This window comes from Oncorhynchus mykiss, chromosome 16 (assembly GCF_013265735.2).
Source record: "Oncorhynchus mykiss isolate Arlee chromosome 16, USDA_OmykA_1.1, whole genome shotgun sequence".
NCBI lineage: Eukaryota > Metazoa > Chordata > Actinopteri > Salmoniformes > Salmonidae > Oncorhynchus > Oncorhynchus mykiss.
This window is the reverse complement of record NC_048580.1, coordinates 5,669,271-5,685,501: the sequence shown is the minus strand read 5'-3', so window position 1 is coordinate 5,685,501 and position 16,231 is coordinate 5,669,271. Positions and strand designations below refer to the sequence as shown.

Genomic DNA, 16,231 nt, shown 5'->3' with positions numbered 1-16,231 from the left:
ATAGTTCTGTAGTGTAAAGTTAGTATGATGACACAATGCTACATCCTGACAACCGTATAGTTCTGTAGTGTAAAGTTAGTATGATGACACAATGCTACATCCTGACAACCGTATAGTTCTGTAGTGTAAAGTTAGTATGATGACACAATGCTACATCCTGACAACCGTATAGTTCTGTAGTGTAAAGTTAGTATGATGACACAATGCTACATCCTGACAGCCATATAGTTCTGTAGTGTAAAGTTAGTATGATGACACAATGCTACATCCTGACATCCATATAGTTATGTAGTGTAAAGTTAGTATGATGACACAATGCTACATCCTGACAACCGTATAGTTCTGTAGTGTAAAGTTAGTATGATGACACAATGCTACATCCTGACAGCCGTATAGTTCTGTAGTGTAAAGTTAGTATGATGACACAATGCTACATCTTGACAGCCATATAGTTCTGTAGTGTAAAGTTAGTACGATGACACAATGCTACATCCTGACAACCATATAGTTCTGTAGTGTAAAGTTAGTACGATGACACAATGCTACATCCTGACAGACATATAGTTCTGTAGTGTAAAGTTAGTATGATGACACAATGCTACATCCTGACAGACATATAGTTCTGTAGTGTAAAGTTAGTATGATGACACAATGCTACATCCTGACAGCCGTATAGTTCTGTAGTGTAAAGTTAGTATGATGACACAATGCTACATCCTGACAGCCGTATAGTTCTGTAGTGTAAAGTTAGTATGATGACACAATGCTACATCCTGACAGCCATATAGTTCTGTAGTGTAAAGTTCGTATGATGACACAATGCTTCATGTGTCGACAGCCCGACTTTTTGATTGGTCTACTGCAACACGCTCCTTACTGGTATTCCCACCAAACTCACCAACAGAGTTGGGTTTCAGTTTAAAGTTTGGGTTACTTCCTGGGTTGGGGTTCAGTTTAAAGCTTGGGTTACTTCCTGGGTTGGGGTTCAGTCTATTATAGCTTGGGTTACTTCCTGGGTTGGGGTTCAGTCTGTTATAGCTTGGGTTACTTCCTGGGTTGGGGTTCAGTTTAAAGCTTGGGTTACTTCCTGGGTTGGGCTTCAGTCTATTATAGCTTGGGTTACTTCCTGGGTTGGGGTTCAGTCTGTTATAGCTTGGGTTACTTCCTGGGTTGGGGTTCAGTTTAAAGCTTGGGTTACTTCCTGGGTTGGGGTTCAGTCTATTATAGCTTGGGTTAATTCCTGGGTTGGTGTTCAGTTTAAAGCTTGGGTTACTTCCTGGGTTGGGGTTCAGTCTATTAATGCTTGGGTTACTTCCTGGGTTGGGTTTCAGTCTATTAAAGCTTGGGTTACATCCTGGGTTGGGTTTCAGTCTATTAAAGCTTGGGTTACTTCCTGGGTTGGGTTTCAGTCTATTAAAGCTTGGGTTGACTCTTACTCACTTACCAAGTCTCCTTGCTGCACAGCAGTCATCTAATAACTGTCCCAGAAAGTGAGACGTGTTGCAGTAATGAACATTCATTTAAGGTTGATCAGGGCAAGTCAAATGAGCAATTGATCATGTCTACCCTGCGGTTGCCAGAGTGGGCAAGGACAAAATGTGTACTGAAAACACCTCCAAATGTGTGTTCTCACCTTCAGACACAGTATGCAGACATGTGTTGACAGGCATCTAGTTCTGCAGTGTAACGTTGCTATTCAGACACAGTGGTTCACATGTTCGACAGACATACACTATATATACAAAAGTATGTGGACACCCCTTCAAATGAGTGGATTCGTCTAGTTCAGCCACACCTGTTGCTGACATGTATATAAAATCGAGGCACACAGCCATGCAATCTCCATAGACAAACATTGGCAGTAGAATGGCCTTACTGAAGAACTCAGTGACTTTAAATGTGGCACTGTCCTCTGAATCCAACTTGCCAACAAGTAAGTTCGTCAAATTTTTGCTCTGCAAGAGCTGCCCCGGTTAACTGTAAGTGCTGTTATTGTGACGTGGAAATGTCAACAACAACTGGAGCAACAACGGCTCAACTGCAAAGTGGTAGGCCACACGAGCTCACAGAACGGCACTGCCGAGCGCTGAAGCGCATAGTACGTCGTCATCTGTCCTCAGTTGCAACACTCACTACCGAGTTCCAAACTGCCTCTGGAAGCAACGTCAGCACAATAACTGTTCGTTGGGAGCTTTATGAAATGAGTTTCCATGGCCGAGCAGCCGCACACAAGCCTAAGATCACCATGCGCAACGCCAAGCGTCGTCTGGAGTGGTGTAAAGCTTGTTGCCATTGGACTCTGGAGCAGTGGAAACACGTTGTCCGGAGTGATGAATCACGATTTACCATCTGGCAGTCTGAAGGACTAATCTGAGTGAACGCTACCTGGTCTGGGGCTGTTTTTCATGGTTCGGGCCCCTTAGTTCCAGCAAAGGGAAATCTTAACGCTACATCATACAATGACATTCCAGACGATTCTGTGCTTCCAACTTTGTGGCAACAGTTTGTGGAATGCCCTATCCTGTTTCAGCATGACAATGCCACCGTGCACAAAGCGAGGTCTTAACAGAAATGGTTTGTCGAGATTCAGTGTGGAAAAGCTTAACTGGCCTGAACAGATCCCTTACCTCAACCCCATCGAACACCTTTGGGATGAATCGGAACACCGACTGCGAGCCAGACCTAATCGCCCAACATCAGTGACCGACCTCACTAATGCTCTTGTGGATGAATGGAAACAAGTCCCCACAGAAGTGTTCCAACATCTAGTGGAAAGCCTTCCCAGAAGAGTGGAGGCTGTTATAGCAGCAAAAGGGGGGGGGACCAACTCCATAATAATGCCCATGATTCTGGAATGAGATGTTGGACGAGCAGGTGTCCACATACTTTTGATAATTTAGTTTAGTTCTGTAGTGGAAATTAGTATTCAGACACAGTGCTTCATGTGTCTACAGCCATATCCTCTCCATAGATTCACAATCACCATACTGTTTAGCCTTTCTGTTTTCATCCAAAGTTAGTCTAGCGCACTGTTGTCAGAAGCTCATAAACGTCATGAAATGTCCTTGCCATGACATGCATCAACTGGTAGGCATCAATAGGATGTGTTGTTGTTTCATACAGTTGTTCAAAAAGGAAATGTGCCAGTGCAATATCTGTCCACTGTCTAAGTAGTTGTCTATTGTGAATGAAAGTCCAGTTTTTCATTAAAGGAGTGCCTGTATTTGTTAAAGGTTTTCCTGTACTGCCACCCAGTGGCTACTGCATGTATTACAATTAAAGGATGAAACACACACACACACACACAAACACACACACACTGATACAGTCAGAGCTGAGGGGATACGATCAAATAAAATACAATTTTATTGGTTAATGTTACACATTAATGTTGTTAATGATGTTAATGCGAGTGTAGCGACAATGCAGTAATATCTAACAAGTAATTTAACAATTTCACAACAAATACCTTATACACACAAGTGTAAAGGAATGAATGAGAATATGTACATATAAATATATGGATGAGTGATGGCCGTGCGGCATAGGCAAGATGCAGTAGATGGTATAGAGTACAGTATATTCATATGAGATGAGTAATGTAGGGTATGTAAACATTATATTAAGTGATATTGTTTAAAGTGGCTAGTGATGCATTTATTACATACATTTTTCCACTATTAAAGTGGCTGGAGTTGAGTCAGTATGTTGGCAGCAGCCACTCAATGTTAGTGATGGCTGTTTTAACAGTCTGGTGCACCTGTACTGACCTCGCCTTCTGGATGATAGCGGGGTGAACAGGCAGTGGCTCCAGTGGTTGTTGTCCTTGATGATCTTTATGGCCTTCCTGTGACAACGGGTGGTGTAGGTGTCCTGGAGGGAAGGTAGTTTGCCCCCGGTGATGCGTTGTGCAGACCTCACTACCGTCTGGAGAGCCTTGAGGTTGTGGGCGGAACAGTTGCCGTACCAGGTGGTGATACAGCCCGACAGGATGCTCTCGATTGTGCATCAGTAAAAGTTTGTGAGTGTTTTTTGGTGACAAGCCAAATTTCATCAGCCTCCTGAGGTTGAAGAGGTGCTGTTGTGCCTTCTTCACCACACTGTCTGTGTGGGTGGACTATTTCAGTTTGTCCGTGATGTGTACGCCGAGGAACTCAAAACTTACTACCCTCTCCACTACTGTCCCATCGATGTGGATAGGGGGGTGCTCCCTCTGCTGTTTCCTGAAGTCCACAATCATCTCCTTTGTTTTGTTGACGTTGAGTGTGAGGTTATTTTCCTGACACCACACTCCGATGGCCCTCACCTCCTCCCTGTAGGCCGTCTCGTCGTTGTTGGTAATCAAGCCACTGTGGTGTCGTCTGCAAACTTGATGATTGAGTTGGATGCGTGCATGGCCATGCAGTCTTGGGTGAACATGGAGTACAGGAGAGGGCTGAGAATGCACCCTTGTGGGGCTCCAGTGTTGAGGATCAGCGGGGTGGAGATGTTGTTTCCTACCTTCATCACCTGGGGGCGGCCCGTCAGAAAGTCCAGTACCCAGTTGCACAGGGCGGGATTGAGACCCAGGGTCTCAAGCTTGATGACGAGTTTGGAGGGTACTATGGTGTTAAATGCTTAGCTGTAATTGATGAACAGCATTCTTACAGAGGTATTCCTCTTGTCCAGATGGGTTAGGGCAGCGTGCAGTGTGATTGCATCGTCTGTGGACCTATTTGGGCGGTAAGCAAATTGGAGTGGGTCTAGGGTGTCAGGTAGGGTGGAGGTGATATGGTCCTTGACTAGTCTCTCAAAGCACTTCATGATGACGGAAGTGAGTGCTACGGGGCGAGAGTCGTTTAGCTCAGTTACCTTAGCTTTCTTGGGAACAGGAACAATGGTGGCCATCTTGAAGCATGTGGGAACAGCAGAGTGGGATAGGGATTGATTGAATATGTCCGTAACCACACCAGCCAGCTGGACTGCGCATGCTCTGAGGACACGGCTGGGGATGCCGTCTGGGCCTGCAGCCCTGCGAGTTAACACGTTTAAATGTTTTACTCACGTTGGCTGCGGGGAAGGAGAGCCCGCAGGTTTTGGTAGAGGGCCGTGTCAGTTGCACTGTATTGTCCTCAAAGCGAGCAAAGAAGTTGTTTAGTTTGTCTCGGAGCAAGACATCGGTGTCTGCGACGGCCCTGGTCTTCCTTTTGTGATTGACTGTAGACCATGCCGCATATGTATTGTAAAAATGTGTACAAATAATAATTAATACAAATAATAAACAAATAATAAGTAATGTAAAGATGTGTACAAAACAAATCGTACAGTCTTGCATAAAATGGTTCCAAAGACATCAAAAGTAACATTTTTCTTCTTTTTTTTATACTTAAAGATGGAAAAGTTGAGGAAACAGCACCACCACCCCTGTTATTGTTTTTGTTGACGGGAAGTTGAGGAAACAGCAAACGAGGAAGGGCGTCACCCAGTGTAAAAAAAAGATGTATTCTGTTCTCTAGCATGTGATGTCTGTTCTCTAGCATGTGATGTCTGTTCTCTAGCATGTGATGTCTGTTCTCTAGCATGTGATGTCTGTTCTCTAGCATGTGATGTCTGTTCTCTAGCATGTGATGTCTGTTCTCTAGCATGTGATGTCTGTTTTCTAGCATGTGATGTCTATTCTCTAGCATGTGATGTCTATTCTCTAGCATGTGATGTCTGTTCTCTAGCATGTGATGTCTGTTCTCTAGCATGTGATGTCTGTTCTCTAGCATGTGATGTCTGTTCTCTAGCATGTGATGTCTGTTCTCTAGCATGTGATGTCTGTTCTCTAGCATGTGATGTCTGTTCTCTAGCTTGTGATGTCTGTTCTCTAGCATGTGATGTCTGTTCTCTAGCATGTGATGTCTGTTCTCTAGCATGTGATGTCTGTTCTCTAGCATGTGATGTCTGTTCTCTAGCATGTGATGTCTGAGGGAGAGAAAAACAGTGTTCCTTGTTTGCAGAAACTTATTTTGGACAGTTTCCCATTGAGGATTCCAGCTGTTACACATCGATTTTATAGAAAGCCTCCTTGAGCATCCAAGGCAGTTTTGAATTGCTGGCAGGGCTGAGAACAGATTTCGCCCAGGAGTGTGAAGATGAACGGAAAGGCACTGGAGCAACGAACCGCCTTTGCTGTCTCTGCCTGGCCGGTTCCCCTCTCTCCACTGGGATTCTCTGCCTCTAACTCTATTACAGGGGCTGAGTCACTGCCTTACTGGTACTCTTCCATGCCGTCCCTAGGAGGGGTGCGTCACTTGAGTGGGTTGAGTCACTGACGTGGTCTTCCTGTCTGGGTTGGTTCCCCCCCTTGGGCTGTGCCGTGGCGGAGATCTTTGTGGGCTATACTCGGCCTTGTCTCAGGATGGTAAGTTGGTGGTTGAAGATATCTCTCTAGTGGTGTGGGGGCTGTGCTTTGGCAAAGTGGGTGGGGTTATATGCTGTCTGTTTGGCCCTGTCCGGGAGTATCATCGAATGGGGCCACAGTGTCTCCTGACCCCTCCTGTCTCAGCCTCCAGTATTTATGCTGCATTAGTTTATGTCGGGTGGCTAGGGTCAGTTTGTTATATCTGGAGTACTTCTCCTTGGGGTTTTAGGCTGGGTTTCTGTACAGCACTTTGAGATGTCAGCTGATGTAAGAAGGGCTATATACAGTGGGGCAAAAAAAGCATTTAGTCAGCCACCAATTGTGCAAGTTCTCCCACTTAAAAAGATGAGAGAGGCCTGTAATTTTCATCATCGGTACACTTCAACTATGACAGACAAAATGAGAAAAAAAATCCAGAAAATCACATTGTAGGATTTTTAATGAATTTATTTGCAAATTATGGTGGAAAATTGAATGAGTAGGTGTTCTAAAACTTTTGACCGGTAGTGTGTATATATATATATATATATATATTTGATTTTTTTGCAAAAAAATGTGGGCTCTGCTCAACCTGCCCTGAATGACGGGTCGCCACTGCCTCTGCTGAGTCCCCAACAACCGGATGTTCTGGTTTACAAGGGAAATGGAAAGAGAGACTGTGGATGTTCTGGTTGTCAGGGGAAATGGGAAGAGAGCCTGTAGGTGTTCCTGTTGTCAGGGGAAATGGAAAGAGAGCCTGTGGATGTTCCTGTTGTCAGGGAAAATGGAAAGAGAGCCTGTGGATGTCCCTGTTGTCAGGGAAAATGGAAAGAGAGCCTGTGGATGTTCTGGTTGTCAGGGGAAATGGAAAGAGAGCCTGTGGATGTTCTGGTTGTCAAGGAAATGGAAAGAGAGCCTGTGACTCAACTTCAGCTTTTGGACGTTAACAAAGCAACAGTCCATCTTAACTCCTCCTCCACATTTACTGGATTGGTTGAACAGTGCAGAAGAGAACCTCCCCCAACAGGTAGTTTGAAGGGGATCTAGTTTCAGGTGTTTCTTTTACGCCTGCTACATTAGGTTATGGATAACATGACGAACCTCACTTGACTTGATAGAAACTTCTTCCCAAATGTGATTATATACGAGTGTGTGATATACTATAGTGGCTTGAATCAAAATAAATGATAAGATGGTTTGTGAGTAATTTATAAATGGTTAATAATTAATTCATATGTGTATTATATCAATCTGTGATAACTCTGTAATAAAACACATTGGTTGAAACTGTTTACCATTCTAATACATCTCAATTGATGATCCACCCAAAGGCTTTAGTTTCTTAAAAAGATAACTATATATTCTTCATACATTAATATATTTACTGACAACAAAGACCCACACAATGGAAATGCAGAACTGAAAAACTATTTTATTGAATTTATTATTTACAGTTGACGACAGAGGGAGAAAAATAAGTTGAACATTGCTTTCTTTAGTTTAGATCATCTCTATTGGTTCGATCACGGAGGAGTCGAACACACATAGAGTTACATAGAGTTACAAACGACAGTGGGAGTAGATTGTTCCTAGTTCTTCCAACGATTGTCCTTTTTTTTTCCAATGTTGAGTTTCTTTTTTGAAGAAGATCTTTGCTCTAAAGATAAGAGATTCTAGCCTGGTCTCTGATCAGTTTAAGAAGTCATTGTATTTTAGTTGAAATTTGACCCAAATGTCAATGGTTACGATGCTGGTTGATGACCTATTTCATGAATTCAAATGTGTTGTCCAAGTTGATTCCACATCAAAATAGGTTGACAAATGACGTTGAACCAATGTTTATTCAACCAGTGTGTGCCCAGTGGGGGAGGTGTAGAGTTCCTTCCCTCTCCTTATCTCTCCTTCCCTCACCTTATCTCTCCTTCCCTCACCTTCTCTCTCCTTCCCTCACCTTCTCTCTCCTTCCCTCACCTTCTCTCTCCATCCCTCTCCTTATCTCTCCTTCCCTCACCTTCTCTCTCCATCCCTCTCCTTATCTCTCCTTCCCTCACCTTCTCTCTCCTTCCCTCTCCTTATCTCTCCTTATCTCTCCTTCCCTCACCTTATCTCTCCTTCCCCTCCTCATCTCTCCTCCCCTCACCTTATCGCTCCTTCCCTCACCTTCTCTCTCCTTCCCTCACCTTCTCTCTCCATCCCTCTCCTTATCTCTCCTTCCCTCACATTATCTCTCCTTCCCTCTCCTTATCTCTGCTTCCCTCACCTTATCTCTCCTTCCCCTCCTCATCTCTCCTCCCCTCACCTTATCGCTCCTTCCCTCACCTTATCTATCCTTCCCTCTCCTTATCTCTCCTTCCCTCACCTTATCTCTCCTTCCCCTCCTCATCTCTCCTTCCCCTCCTCATCTCTCCATCCCCTCCTCATCTCTCCTCCCCTCACCTTATCTCTCCTTCCCTCACCGTCTCTCTCCTTCCCTCACCTTATCTCTCCTTCCCTCACATTATCTCTCCTTCCCTCACCTTCTCTCTCCTTTCCTCACCTTCTCTCCTTCCTTCACCTCCTCTCTCCTTCCCTCACCTCATCTCTCCTTCCCTCACCTCATCTCTCCTTCCCTCACCTTATCGCTCCTTCCCTCACCTCATCGCTCCTTCCCTCACCTCATCGCTCCTTCCCTCACCTCATCGCTCCTTCCCTCACCTCATCTCTCCTTCCCTCACCTCATCTCTCTTTCCCTCACCTCATCTCTCCTTCCCTCACCTTATCTCCCCTTCCCTCACCTTATCTCTCCTTCCCTCTCCTTATCTCTCCTTATCTATCCTTCCCTCACCTTATCTCTCCTTCCCTCACATTATCTCTCCTTCCCTCACCTTCTCTCTCCTTTCCTCACCTTCTCTCCGTATCTCTCCTTCCTTCACCTCATCTCTCCTTCCCTCACCTCATCTCTCCTTCCCTCACCTTATCTCTCCTTCCCTCTCCTTCTCTCTCCTTCCCTCACCTTCTCTATCCTTCCCTCACCTTCTCTCTCCTTCCCTCACCTTATCTCTCCTTCCCTCTCCTTCTCTCTCCTTCCCTCACCTTATCTCTCCTTCCACTCCTCATCTCTCCTCCCCTCACCTTATCGCTTCTTCCCTCTCCTTCTCTCTCCTTCCCTCACCTTATCTCTCTTTCTCTCACCTTATCTCTCCTTCCCTCACATTATCTCTCCTTCCCTCACCTTCTCTCTCCTTCCCTCACCTTCTCTCTGTATCTCTCCTTCCCTCACCTCATCTCTCCTTCCCTCACCTTATCTCTCCTTCCCTCACCTCATCTCTCTTTCCCTCACCTTATCTCTCCTTCCCTCACCTTATCGCTCCTTCCCTCACCTCATCGCTCCTTCCCTCACCTCATCGCTCCTTCCCTCACCTCATCGCTCCTTCCCTCACCTCATCGCTCCTTCCCTCACCTCATCTCTCCTTCCCTCACCTCATCTCTCTTTCCCTCACCTCATCTCTCCTTCCCTCACCTTATCTCTCCTTCCCTCACCTTATCTCTCCTTCCCTCTCCTTATCTCTCCTTATCTATCCTTCCCTCACCTTATCTCTCCTTCCCTCACCTCATCGCTCCTTCCCTCACCTCATCGCTCCTTCCCTCACCTCATCGCTCCTTCCCTCACCTCATCGCTCCTTCCCTCACCTCATCTCTCCTTCCCTCACCTCATCTCTCTTTCCCTCACCTTATCTCTCCTTCCCTCACCTTCTCTCTCCTTTCCTCACCTTCTCTCTCCTTCCCTCACCTTATCTCTCCTTCCCTCTCCTTCTCTCTCCTTCCCTCACCTTATCTCTCCTTCCACTCCTCATCTCTCCTCCCCTCACCTTATCGCTCCTTCCCTCTCCTTCTCTCTCCTTCCCTCACCGTATCTCTCTTTCTCTCACCTTATCTCTCCTTCCCTCACATTATCTCTCCTTCCCTCACCTTCTCTCTCCTTCCCTCACCTTCTCTCTGTATCTCTCCTTCCCTCACCTCATCTCTCCTTCCCTCACCTTATCTCTCCTTCCCTCACCTCATCTCTCTTTCCCTCACCTTATCTCTCCTTCCCTCACCTCATAGCTCCTTCCCTCACCTCATCGCTCCTTCCCTCACCTCATCGCTCCTTCCCTCACCTCATCGCTCCTTCCCTCACCTCATCTCTCCTTCCCTCACCTCATCTCTCTTTCCGTCACCTCATCTCTCCTTCCCTCACCTTATCTCTCCTTCCCTCACCTTATCTCTCCTTCCCTCTCCTTATCTCTCCTTATCTATCCTTCCCTCACCTTATCTCTCTTTCCCTCATCTCATCTCTCCTTTCTTCACCTTGTCTCGCAAATGTTATTTTTCTATTTTCTTTCTAAACTGAACAAAAATATAAACGCAACATGTAAAGTGACCCAGAAATGTTCCATACGTACAAAAAAACACATTTTGTGCACAAATGTGTTTACATCCCTGTTAGTGAGCATTTCTCCTTTGCTAAGATAATCCATCCACCTAACAGGTGTGGCATATCAAGAAACTAATTAAACAGCATGATCATTACACAGGTGTACCTTGTGCTGGGGGCAATAAAAGGCCACTCTAAAACATGTCGCTGTCACGGATCCCTCCGGAAATGTCATTACGCACACCTGGATCCCTATTCCCATTTGATTAGTAATTGTATATCTGTGCCCTTTGTCTAGTAGCCTGGACCTAGATATGTTTGAGCTGCCTTGCTAGTCTCTCTAGAAAGACAGGTAGCCTCCCACAAAGTACCAATGTTCTTACACCTCTGTACAATGTCAGCTTGGCATAGAAGACAGGAAGGAGTTGGGACATCCAGCTTTCTCATGTCACTGACTTATCCGCTTGTTGCCTTTAGTGTAAACAGCACAATTCCCACCCACATTTAAACTCCGCCGACCCAAACTCTTGAATTGTTGGGAGAGACGTCTCTCTGAAGAGGACTCTCTATGCAACAACCAAGAGAATCTGCCCTGGGTCTGGGATTTCCGAAACGAATGTCTTGCCAACTCGTGACAACGGCCATGGGAGGTTGGCAAGACAGCACAAACAGATCTTGGACCAGGTTAAGTTCCTTCAATCCCATAGTTCCAAAATACATTCAGACCTGATAAATAGTGAGATGGACTGTGATTGGATTGAACACCTGTACGTCCAGCCAATCATCTTTAGGAGTACCAGATTAGAACCGGTCCAGATCTTTAGTTACAACCCATCTTATGACACTTTCTATTGTGCACACATGCACAAGCATGATTTAGCGGCCGTGTGTGTTGCTGTTGTTTGAGGAATGGAATGAATTAAATGTTGGTGTTGGACAGGGTTTGGGTTAGAGTGAAAGATTGTGAAGAAATTAGTTAGAGAAGGATGGGACAAGGATGTCTGCATGTCTTGAGGAGCTGTAGGTGGAGGCTATAAGGATGTCTGCATGTCTTGAGGAGCTGTAGGTGGAGGCTAAAAGGATGTCTGCATGTCTTGAGGAGCTGTAGGTGGAGGCTATAAGGATGTCTGCATGTCTTGAGGAGCTGTAGGTGGAGGCTATAAGGATGTCTGCATGTCTTGAGGAGCTGTAGGTGGAGGCTATAAGGATGTCTGCATGTCTTGTGGAGCTGTAGTTGGAGGCTATAAGGATGTCTGCATGTCTTGAGGAGCTGTAGGTGGAGGCTATAAGGATGTCTGCATGTCTTGAGGAGCTGTAGGTGGAGGCTATAAGGATGTCTGCATGTCTTGAGGAGCTGTAGGTGGAGGCTATAAGGATGTCTGCATGTCTTGAGGAGCTGTAGTTGGAGGCTATAAGGATGTCTGCATGTCTTGAGGAGCTGTAGGTGGAGGCTATAAGGATGTCTGCATGTCTTGAGGAGCTGTAGGTGGAGGCTATAAGGATGTCTGCATGTCTTGAGGAGCTGTAGGTGGAGGCTATAAGGATGTCTGCATGTCTTGAGGAGCTGTAGGTGGAGGCTATAAGGATGTCTGCATGTCTTGAGGAGCTGTAGGTGGAGGCTATAAGGATGTCTGCATGTCTTGTGGAGCTGTAGGTGGAGGCTATAAGGATGTCTGCATGTCTTGAGGAGCTGTAGGTGGAGGCTATAAGGATGTCTGCATGTCTTGAGGAGCTGTAGGTGGAGGCTATAAGGATGTCTGCATGTCTTGAGGAGCTGTAGGTGGAGGCTATAAGGATGTCTGCATGTCTTGTGGAGCTGTAGGTGGAGGCTATAAGGATGTCTGCATGTCTTGAGGAGCTGTAGGTGGAGGCTAGAGAAGGATGAAGAGCTGTAGGTGGAGGCTAGAGAAGGATGAAGAGCTGTAGGTGGAGGCTAGAGAAGGATGAAGAGCTGTAGGTGGAGGCTAGAGAAGGATGAAGAGATGTAGGTGGAGGCTAGAGAAGGATGAAGAGATGTAGGTGGAGGCTAGAGAAGGATGAAGAGATGTAGGTGAAGGCTAGAGAAGGATGAAGAGATGTAGGTGGAGGCTAGAGAAGGATGAAGAGATGTAGGTGGAGGCTAGAGAAGGATGAAGAGCTGTAGGTGGAGACTAGAGAAGGATGAAGAGATGTAGGTGGAGGCTAGAGAAGGATGAAGAGATGTAGGGGGAGGCTAGAGAAGGTGTTGCTGAAGCATATGGGTTTCCTATAAGGCTGGGAACGTTGGATGGCGAGGAGTTAGATTACATAGTTGGCCGTACTTAGATTGGGAGTGGCGGGTACAGTAGATATGGGTAGTTAGTTGGTATGACTGGGTTTAGGTTAGGTTGGTTTGGGTTGGGTTTGTTGTAGGCTAGGTTGGTTTCGGTTGGGTTTGTTGTAGGTTAGGTTGGTTTGGGTTGGGTTTGTTGTAAGTTAGGTTGGTTTGGGTTGGGTTTGTTGTAGGTTAGGTTGGTTTGGGTTGGGTTTGTTGTAGGTTAGGTTGGTTTGTGTTGGGTTGGGTTTGTTGTAGGTTATTTTGGTTTGGGTTGGGTTGGGTTGGGTTGGGTTTGTTCTGGGTTGGGTTTGTTCTGGGTGGGTTTGTTCTGGGTTGGGTTTGTTCTGAGTTGGGGTTGGGGTTGTTCTGGGTTTGTTCTGAGTTAGGGTTGTTCTGGTTTGGGGTTGTTCTGGTTTGGGTTTGTTCTGGGTTGTTATCGGTTGGTTTGTTCTGGGTTGGTTATATGGTGATATCAATGGTTATTTTATTGTGTGTTACTTTAGATACTTTAGATAGGCAGAGTTAGATGGCGTAGTCGGCCAGAGTGGGGATGGTAGCTGAGGCTTGGAGAGGTGGGGTTTGAGTCGGGTAGAGTAGGGTAGGGAAGGGAGGTAGGTGGGGTAGTTGGCATGGCTGTTGGTTTGTGCTGGGTTTAGTTTGAGAAGAGGGTAGGGAAGGGAGGTAGGTGGGGTGGTTGGCATGGCTGTTGGTTTGTGCTGGGTTTAGTTTGAGAGTAGGGTAGAGAAGGGAGGTTGGTGGGGTAGTGGTGGGGTAGTTGGCATGGCTGTTGGTTTGTGCTGGGTTATATGTTTAGTTTGAGATCCAGTGGAGGAGCAGGGGAAGGAGGAGCAACAGGTAGCTGAGACTTCCTTCCAGCTTGGATACGTTTCCTGTCACGTTGCAGTCATCAGAGAAACAGCAGTGAACTCTGACCCCTGGTGACCGGTAACCCTGACTGTTGGCCTGGCTACAGAAAGACTTGTAGGAGCAGGACTTCATCACTCCGCCTGAGAGAGAGAGAGAGAGAGAGAGAGAGAGAGAGAGAGAGAGAGAGAGAGAGAGAGAGAGAGAGAGAGAGAGAGAGAGAGAAAAAGAAAGAGAGAAACAGAGAAAGAGACAGAAAGAGAAAGAGATACAGAGAAAGGGAGAGAGAGAGAGAGAAGGAGAGATATTGACAGAGAAAAAAGAGAGAGAGCGAGAGCGAGACAAAGTATGAATGGAGAGGGAGCAGGGGTGAGAGAGTGCAGAGGGACAAGAGAGAGAAACATTGAAATGCCTTTGTTAATACACAGGGTAACATTTTACATAATGCCTGCAGGTATTTGTGTTTGTATTTATCAGGGATCCCCATTAGCTGCTGGCCAGAAGTGAAATTAAGAAAAAAAACGGAAAAGTGTATTTACCCCCTTTGCTATGAAGCCCCTAAATAAGATCTGGTGCAACCAATTTCCTTCAGAAGTCACATAATTCGTTAAATAACGTCCACCTGTGTGCAGTCTAAGTGTCACATGATCTGTCACATGATCTCAGTATATATACACCTGTTCTGAAAGGCCAAGAGTCTGCAAAACCATTAAGCAAGGGGCACCACCAAGCAAGCGGCACCGTGAAGACCAAGGAGTTCTCCAAACAGGTCAGGGACAAAGTTGTGGAGAAGTACAGATCAGGGTTGAGTTATTTATCAGAATCTTTGAACATCCCACAAAGCACCATTAAATTCATTATTTAAAAATGTAAAGAATATGGCACCACAGCAAACCTGCCAAGAGAGGGTCAATACTAAAACTCACGGACCAGGCAAGGAGGGCATTAATCAGAGAGGCAACAAAGGGACCAAAGACAACCCTGAAGGAGCTGCAAAGCTCCACCGTGGAGATTGGAGTATCTCTCTCTGTACACTCAACAGAGCTGGGCTTTACGGAAGAGTGGCCAGAGAAAAGCCATTGCTTAAAGACAAAAATAAGCAACACGTTTGGTGTTTGACAAAAGGCATGTGGGAGACTCCCCAAACATATGGAAGAAGGTACTGGTCAGATGAGACTAAATTTAGCTTTTTTGGCCATCAAGGAAAACACTATGTCTGGCACAAACCCAACACCTCTCATCACCCCGAGAATACCATCTCCACAGTGAAGCATTGTGGTGGCAGCATAATGCTGTGGGGATGTTTTTCATTGGCATTGACTTGGGAAACTGGTCAGAATTGAAGGAATTGATGGATGGTGCTAAAATTCTTGAGGGAAACATGTTTGTCTTCCAGAGATTTGAGACTGGGACGGAGGTTCACCTTCCAGCAGGACAATGACCCTAAGAATACTGCTAAAGCAACACACAAGTGGTTTAAGGGGAAACATTTAAATGTCTTGGAATGGCCTAGTCAAAGCCCAGACCTCAATCCAATTGAGAATCTTTGGTATAACTTAAAGATTGCTGTACACCAGCGGAACCCATCCAACTTGAAGGAGCTGGAGCAGTTTTACATTGAAGAATGGGCAAAAATCCCAGTGGCTAGATGTGCCAAGTTTATAGAGACAAACCCCAAGAGACTTGCAGCTGTAATGGCTGCAAAAGGTGGCTCTACAAAGTATTGACTTTGGGGGGGATAGTTCAAGTTTTCTGTGTTTCTTTTTGGTCTTATTTCACAATAAAAAAATATTTAGAATAAAATAGAAAAGATGTTGCATCTTCAAAGTGTTGTGTAAATCAAATGCCGTCATTGAAAATAAGAATTTGTTCTTAACTGACTTGCCTGGTTAAATAAAGGTAAAAAAAAAAAAAAAAAAAAAAAAAAAATGATACAAACCCCCCAAAAAATCTATTTTAATTCCAGGTTGGAAGGAAACAAAATAGGAAAAAATGCTAAGGAAGTGGACACTTTCACAAGCAACTATATGGACAGATCTGGGACCAGATTAGAGACACGCAGATCTGGGACCAGACCAGAGACACACAGATCTGGGACCAGACCAGAGACACACAGATCTGGGACCAGACCAGAGACACACAGATCTGGGACCAGACCAGAGACACACAGATCTGGGACCAGATCAGAGACACAAAGATCTGGGACCAGACCAGAGACACACAGATCTGGGACCAGATCAGAGACACACAGATCTGGGACCAGACCAGAGACACACAGATCTGGGACCAGACCAGAGACACACATATCTGGGAC

At 45.6% G+C, this 16,231-nt stretch overlaps 1 protein-coding gene across 2 annotated transcripts in view; it reads right to left on the bottom strand.

Annotated features, from left to right (window-relative positions):
- Nucleotides 1-13,395: 13,395 nt before the first annotated feature.
- Nucleotides 13,396-16,231, bottom strand: part of ly6pge (lymphocyte antigen 6 family member pge) — a 13,378-nt gene continuing 10,542 nt past the window's right edge. For both annotated transcript variants that reach the window (XM_036945849.1, XM_036945848.1), the window contains exon 3: nucleotides 13,396-14,060. In XM_036945849.1, the coding sequence (XP_036801744.1) occupies nucleotides 13,864-14,060 (197 nt within the window). In that variant the 3' untranslated portion in view covers nucleotides 13,396-13,863. The remainder of the gene's footprint in view (nucleotides 14,061-16,231) is intronic.